Source organism: Triticum aestivum, chromosome 6D (assembly GCF_018294505.1).
Source record: "Triticum aestivum cultivar Chinese Spring chromosome 6D, IWGSC CS RefSeq v2.1, whole genome shotgun sequence".
NCBI classification, from domain to species: domain Eukaryota; kingdom Viridiplantae; phylum Streptophyta; class Magnoliopsida; order Poales; family Poaceae; genus Triticum; species Triticum aestivum.
Genome location: NC_057811.1, coordinates 424,972,161 through 424,980,186, shown reverse-complemented (window position 1 = coordinate 424,980,186; position 8,026 = coordinate 424,972,161). Strand labels below are relative to the sequence as shown.

General features: G+C 54.0%; 1 protein-coding gene across 1 annotated transcript; it reads left to right on the top strand.

Moving 5' to 3' along the window:
• Window positions 1-2,852: 2,852 nt before the first annotated feature.
• LOC123141832 (probable carboxylesterase 15) lies at window positions 2,853-4,381 on the top strand. The gene has a single exon (XM_044560899.1). It carries the CDS (start codon window positions 2,985-2,987, stop codon window positions 4,032-4,034), a length of 1,050 nt encoding a protein of 349 aa, XP_044416834.1. The 5' UTR covers window positions 2,853-2,984; the 3' UTR covers window positions 4,035-4,381.
• Window positions 4,382-8,026: the final 3,645 nt, after the last annotated feature.

Here is an 8,026-nt window from a genome sequence, read left to right as displayed (position 1 = left end):
GAGGGCCGTTTTGGCTCTAGGGTCCATATGCTCCTTAATGAACAGTAAATTCAAAATAAGTAGTAAATACAATTTAAAATTATGTTTTTTAGATGTTCTTGTTAGTGTAACAAGAATGCTTGATAATTTTCATGCGAAACGGGATGACGGTGCTTCGCCGGTGAAAAAATAAGTGTAATATTTGGAGGTAACATTTGCCATTTAACTTGTTCTTTTTGCACAGATCAAAATACTTAAGGTTTCCTTCAAAAAGTTTACAGTCAGCATTTTGGTGTGACATTGAACGCATCTATTTGTTTCAGTTATTTTTGACATTTACAAGAAATATTTTTGGTGGGCAGGAGCATATGCTCCCAAGAGCTGAATTGGATTTTTGCTTGTGGCTTGATTTAAAACAGGACGAGAGCCTAGTTTGGGTTTTGGCCCACAGACAAAGTGTGGGTTTTATGCTTTTGACTTTGGACGGATTTTCATCCTACGCAGCTGCCCTAGACACGCTTACATCATGCAAGATTATAAATTAACCATGTAGCAATCGGTACTAAGCACGTGCTTTTCTTACGTGAGTATTGCTAGGTTCTAGCCTGGCTGCTATGCATGCCTACATCATTCAGATAGAGCCACGAACATTTCAAAATGGGCTGCGTTGTCTTGTGTAAAGATTATACTCACCTAGCGGACATGCAGTGGATGGACATGCAGTTGTGCATAATTAGTAGGCGTGCAGCTAAGTTGCACGTCAATACTTGGACGTGCCACTGCAGTTTTGCAAGATGTCCCTGCCGGCGCTTGGCTCTTCGTGGTGGATTTCTTGCCGGCGCTGCCCCGGTCCCGGTGGCCCCGTGACCTACGTCGATTTTTTGTCAAAAAAGATCATTTGCCGTATCAAAATGATAAAAAAAACCATCTCTAGATCAAATTGACAAAAAAGACCCCTTCGGCCATGGCGACAGACTGAGCGCGCCAGGCGACACGTGGCACCTGCTGCCCGGCCGCCACGCTGCCAGGCGGCAGCCTGCGCATTATAGTTTTTCAGCCCCTCGCCACACAGGACGGAACGGAGCTGGAAATGGTGGACCCTGCCGCCACCGTATGAGGCGGCCGGAACTGTAGTTGCTGCCACCATTGCATGCACGGGTTGGGTCACTGAGTGGCATCATTGCATGCACGGGTTTGATTGGATGCATTTTCGGAGCTAGCTAAGATCATCTCTAGTGATTGCGCTAATTGGACAACCAAAAAGCTGCTATGTCCGGTTCAAGCAAATGCGCTCCAGTGTGTGGTACACATAATACGGTGCCAGCAGCTACAGTGCCGGCCGCCTCACACAGTGGCGGCGGGGCCCACCCGTCCCGCGTGCGGCAGCAGCAGTGGCGGCCGCCTCAAACGGTGGCGGCGTGGTCCACCAGACCAGTCCCGTTCCGTTGCAGCCTGGAATCCTGTCGCAGCGACTCGCCGCCTGGCAGCATGGCGGCAGGTGCCATGTGTTGCCTGGCGCGCCTGCCGCCACAGCCGTGGGGTCTCTTTTGTCAATCTGATCCAGTGGTGGTCTTTTTTGTCATTTCGATCCGGTAGGTGGTTTATTTTGACGAAAAATCGACCTACGTCTTCCAGCGTCCACGGCTCGCTGGCGTCCTCTACCGACGTAGTTTCGGCCCCGGCGCTGCTGGTGCTGCGTCCTTCCAACTCCTTTAGCCGTCGGTGGTTCGGTGGCTTCGTCCTCGGCAGCTCGGATCTGCGCTCCTTCTCTAGTTCCTTGCTTCCCGGCATTGCCGGTAGTCACTACTTCCCTCACGTCGGCTCTCTGCTTCGTCGCCCCGACCCCGTCCACCTTGCCGTCTCGTCCTTCGGCCAAAACCAAAGCTCGGGTGTTTACGACGGTGCCAAGTGCCACCCTCCGACAACAGATTCAACCCCACCCCTCCTGAGGTGGCGATCTTGACGAGTGGCCTGACTTCATCATCTTCGGAATCATGCTTCGGCGACATTGGGTTTGCTCAGACTTAGGCCAGGGCGAAATCCCTGCTCGGCTTACCGATGCTAGCAGCGAAGACACTCGCGGGGTATTGTTTCCCTTCTTGGATTCGCTGCCATGACCTTATTTGTGCCCCTTTTTGAGCACCCAGGAAAACCCCATGCCCGGTTCTTTTGCTCGAGGTGTCCTCGATGTTTGGTTTTTGAGATGTTGGATGTCGCACTAGTCCAGCTTGCCTCCCTAGTTCTAGGCTTCGTGGGTTTAGCAGTGTTTTTTTTTTCCCTCTGTTTCGGCTGAGCATCCTCTGTCACTGCTTCTGGTGTCTTGCTCATGCCTTCGCGTTCGTGTCATGTATTGTATTTCTTCTCAATGAAATGATACACACACTTTGCATTCGTGAAAAAAAAAAGTTTGCAAGATGTTATGTGGGCGTGCGTAAGCGCAGTTGAGCGTGCATGCAAAACGACAAAAGTAAAAAAGAAAGTGCAGAAGCTGACGGATGTGCAACTGCACTTGTGCCTGAATGGGTGAATCTGCAAGTGTAGTCATGCGTGGCATGAAAAGTCAAAACTGAAAGTTAACCGTAAATTAATCAAACAAAAAAGTTCCACACGACCCTGCGTAAAATCAATTATTGTGGGAGTTAGATTAGCAAATCCGACATTTTTCCTTCTTTCTTAGCAGTAAAGAATGAATAGAGTTTATTAAGTGGTAAAGCAAGTAACTTTTTCTTTGAGGTACGAATATATTTGCCCTTGGAGCACTTAAAACGGAGAAGATTCGTAGAAAGGACGCTCAAACTTGGAGTAATTACTGTTCGAGGTCGAGATGACATGGCTATATAAGAGGGCTTAAGGTTGCTAATCTCACCAACATGATAAGCCTTCCTTTACCTCTTACTAACTCTTTCGACTACATAGCTCTCTGCATTTTCTGTCATTTCTAATCGCAAATATTTTGCACAACGCGCTAGTGTGCACGGAGCCTCGGACATCAGAGCACGCCAACCATGCCGGTCGCCGTGGCTGCCTCCGGCGACACAAACGTCGTGGAGGACCTCTACGGCATCCTCCGTGTACTCAGCGACGGCACGGTTGTCCGGTCACCGGACCCGCCGGAGTTTTGCCCCATCACCTTCCCCTGCGACCACCCTTCCGTGCAGTGGAAGGAGGCCGTCTACGATAAGGGCAAGAACCTCCGCGTCCGCATGTACAAGCCGTCGGGCGGCGGTGAGCAGGCCGGCCGGAAGCTGCCGGTGCTCGTCCACTTCCATGGCGGGGGCTTCTGTCTCGGCTCGTGCACGTGGGGAAACTTCCACAGCTTCTGCCTCCGCCTCGCCGCGGAGGCCGGCGCCGTCGTGCTCTCCGCCGGGTACCGCCTCGCTCCGGAGCACCGCCTCCCCGCGGCCCTCGACGATGCGACCGGCTTCTTAGAATGGCTCCGCGAGCAATCCGTGAGCACCGAGGCCGAGGACGGGTGGCTCACGGAGGCGGCCGACTTTGGCCGCGTGTTCATCACCGGCGACTCGGCGGGCGGGACCTTAGCGCACCACCTCGCCGTGCGCGCCGGGTCGGCCACGCCCAAACACGGCGATGACGTCGACTCTGTCACGATCAAAGGCTACATCCTGCTAATGCCGTTCTTCGGCGGCGTGGACCGGACGCGGTCGGAGGCGCTGGAGTTCCTGTTGGCGGAAGAGCCGTTCCTCAACCTGGCCGTGCTGGACCGATTCTGGCGGCTCTCGCTGCCGGAGGGCGCCAGCAGGGACCACCCGATCGCGAACCCGTTCGGGGCGGACAGCCCTGGGCTGGGCTCGGTGGAGTTCCCGCCGGTCCTCGTCGTTTCCAGCGGCACCGACTTGCTGCACGACCGCACCGTCGACTACGCGGAGCGGCTGGCCGGGATGGGGAAGCCGGTGAAGGTCGTGGATTTCCCCAACGACCCACACGGGTTCTTCACGCAGGACCCGTGGTCCGAGACCACCGGCGAGCTGATCCGGCTCGTCAGCGTGTTCGTCGTCGACAGCTGCGTCTCCGTCGCGGCGCCAAAGACCGCTTGATTCGGTACGTACATACAGGTGCAGAGGTGCCTGTTTTGGTGTACAAGACAGTCGACAGTTGAGGCGACACGACCAGAAAGTACATCAAGGTTCGGCTCGTCTGCATCGTCTTCGATTAAAACTAATGATACCAGTCGTGTTGATGTGAGAATCGGTTACAATATATTTCAACGATACTTAAGTGTGAAATATAAATATTTAGATTAATATCGCGTGAATCAAAATTAAAAATATTGTATTTTATTATATATAGTTGTAAAATACTTATTGAATGTAAGTAGAATAATAGAATGTAAAATATTTTCCCAAGCATGCATGGTTGCATGTGGTGGTGGATCTTTTTTTCATGCATGATTGCAAGTTGAGGTGAACCTTATCTCAATTATGATTGTATGATAATATGTCATGCTTACATGTTGAGATAAGCGCGCGTGACAAACACAGCAACCTTTTGGGGGCACGAGACGTGGTCTTGTGCCGCACTCCACGCCCCAGGCTAGCCGCACGTGTTGGACCACATAGCACTGCCTTCCATAGCCATAGGAGGCTCGCTCTGTAGCTCCGGCTCCGCTCCGTCCCTCGAGCCCGCCATGCGCCACTTCGGCACTGGCATCCACCCTCACTCCCGTCGTCGGTCACTCCGGCCCCGACGACCACTCTCTCTTCTCCTTCACACGGTGCTAGCGGTGAAGCATGGGCTCTAGCCTGCAGTCATTCTCGTCGTCATTCCGGAGGAGTTCAGAGCAGACGGTGGTCTCGAGCCTCGGGCTTTTGGGGAGCTCGGGGGCGTCGGGCTCTCGCGGGCCGGCGTTAGCGGAGGCGGACGACGAGTCGCGGCCAAAGGCGCCCTTCATTCAGCCGAGGCCTTCCAGGAAAGAGCTCTGGAGGTGGCGCCATGTGACGGGAAATCTTGACTCGCAGCCGGGGGCTCAAGAGCTTGCGCGTCGGGAGGTTTCGCCGGAGATGGATGACAAGTGCTCCCAATGCCTCAAGGATGGCCACTTCAAGCGTGACTGCACAAACGACATTGTGTGCCTCTGTGGTCTAGAGGGGCACAACTCCAAAGGGTACAAGCGCCCACGAAACCCCTTGTCGGAGGATGACTTGCGGTGGCAGGCTCTGGCTAAAGTGGCCTGCAGGGAGCTGCGGCGCCACCACGTTAGGGGGGCAGGAGGTTACCTACCCCTCCGTCGCCGCCACGACCAGCGTCGGGGGCTGTGCTGGTGTGGTGGCACCTCTCGCCGTCGGGCTTCCCGCGGCAAGACACTGCTAAGGAGGAGGCTGACCCAGCTAATGTGTGCATTGTGCGTCGCTCTCGGTCGATAGAGGACCTAGAGCAGAGGTTGAGATTCGCCATGGTGGCATACGTGGGCAGCGCGCGACATGGTCTGCAGCCTGAGTTTGTGCTGGAGGCTCTGAAGGAGAACCTGAACATCGAGCCGCAGTGGGTTTCCGTCCACTGCTACAGACCGGAGGACTTCCTTGTGGTCTTTGCGAGCTCGGAGGACCGCAACAGAGTCCGTGCAAGGCCGTCGCTGGAGCATCGGGGGATTTGTCCGCACTTCCAGTAGTGGAATCACCAAGCGCAAGCAGTGCACTCCATGCTCGGTCACAAGGTCTCGCTGGACCTAGAAGGAATTCTTCCGCATGCTTGGTCTCGATGTCAAAACCGGCAGATCTCGGGTAGGGGGCCCAAGCTGTTAGATCGGATCAATAGGTAATAGGAGAAGAACACACAGGGGATATACCCAGGTTCGAGCCCTCTCGATGGAGGTAAAACCCTACATCCTGCTCTTGTTTATACTATGAAGGTATTGAAGTACAGAGTTGATCTACCTCGAGATCGTAAGTTATGGTCTAAACCCTAATGGTATGATGGATGGAATGGCCTCTACGGACTAAACCTCCTGGCTTATATAGGCACTAGGGGTATCTAGGGTTACACATGGTCGGTTGCCATCTAAGGATTTAAATGTCGAATCTAAATATGCTTGAAGTACACGCCAAGTCTTCGGTTTCCACACGTCAAGGGTCTCTAGAGTCTTGCTTCCCCAAGGGGTTGGTAGTCCGGTTCGTACATTAGGCCGACTGGGCTAGGATCCCCTAGTCCAAGACACCGTCAGCAGCCCCCGAACTTGTCTTTAAAGCCGAGGTAGTCCATTTGTTGGGTAATGTCTTCGGCTTGGTGGTCTTCGGCTAAGCGGTCCTCGAATTGGAAGGCAAGTTCCATATCTTCAGACAGGTACGACACCCCGTGTGCCTTCTTAACGGATCGTCATCTCCTCATGGCTGAGGCTCGAGTAAGCTCAACCACGTGCCGCTCAGGCGCGCTGCCGTTTATACAAAATATAGGGCTTGCTTAGTCCCGAAGACCAGTAGTGTAGGTGAGCTCGGGGGTCAGTTAATGGCAGCCTTTTACTGAAGCGCCACCCACCCAGACACGGCATACGCCAGCTATTACTTGCTCGAATCGCGGTTCGAGGCAAACTTCTTACTAGCATGTCGTATCAAAACAGGGATCGTGCTCCGCATTTTGGGGGATATCATCAATCAATTTTTTCTCCCCATGCTGCCATAACGGCATGGTAAGCCGAAACCTGGAGATTTTTACGGCGCTGAAGAGGGACGCTTCGCCTTTTACTAGCCTATAAAGAGAAAAGAGGAGGTAAATCGAATTGCATGCTCTCCTCTCGCTCCAGCGCCCAAACCCTCAATCCTTCGCATTTCCAGTCTCAAGCCCAGAGCTCCATCCAAGCTTCCGCGCCTGCATTAATGGCCGATGCGGATATGAAGGAGGGGTGGGTGGCCTCCAAGATCACTGATGCCAGCATCACCGAGCTTCGCACGGTGGGGTACATCCCCGCTAATGCTGCCTGGCAGGCCCAGAGCCTGGCCAGCGCATTCCCACTCCCAAACCATGGGAGCGGGTCATCTTTTCCCCCCACCTCGTCCGATGTCTGGGGTTCCCCCTGCGTCCCTTTGTGAGGAGGATTATGTTCTTCTATGGGCTAGATTTCCACAATCTAGCCCCGAATTCAATTCTCCACCTCACCACTTTTATAATAGTGTGTGAGGCCTTCCTTCGCATGGAGCCGCACTTCGGCCAATGGCTGAAGACCTTCTGCGTCAAGCTGAAGAGCGGAGCTGCCGAATCACGGAGTGCGGCGATGCCATGATCAACAAACTTCAAAAGCAAATCTAGCTGGAGGGGACCTTCATAGAGACCGTCAAGATTACGTGAGTGGTTCTACATCACCGAGCTACTCGCCCCAGGTCAAGCCGCGGCTCCAGTCTTCACTCGCACTCCGCTGAGGAAGTTAGTGTCCTGGTAGAAGCAGGGCCTCGAATGGGGAAACCCGGATGAGGTCGAGGCACTCCAAGAGCGACTCTGAGCTCTCCAATACAAGTACAAGCTCGTGGATGTGGTGGAGGTGATGCTTCACCGGTACATCCTGCCCCTTCAGCTCCGGGCCAATCCTATGTGGCTCTATACACCTGAGGATACGGCCACTCTGCGGAACTTCTTCCGCACCAACATGGACGGGATGTGGATGGCTCTTTTCAAGCTATCTCAAAATGAGTTCCCCGATGATGGACCAGACATTGGCTACAAAGCCGGACGTGGGCCTCGTGAGGTAAATATCACTCTTATTTGTTTTATCATCAGCTTTGTATTTAGCGTTCGTCTGAAACTTGCCCCTTATTTCCAGGAATGGGCGTCCAAGGCGGCACTCATTGCATGCCCGGCGCCGCTGGCCGAGGGCCCAATGAACCCTGAGCTGCAAGCCCTCCTGACCGTGGTGCTCCCGAAAGCCCCAGTCAAGGACAAAGGGTTGGAGAAAAAGAGGGAGGGTCTCCGGATTCGAGACCTGGCAGATGCCAGGTTTGAGAACATCCGGCCGGACGAAGAGGAGAGGAAGGATGAGGAAGGAGAGGAAGGCACCTCCTCCCCGAAGAAGAGGAGGGCGGTGTCCGAGGACATCACGGGGGCT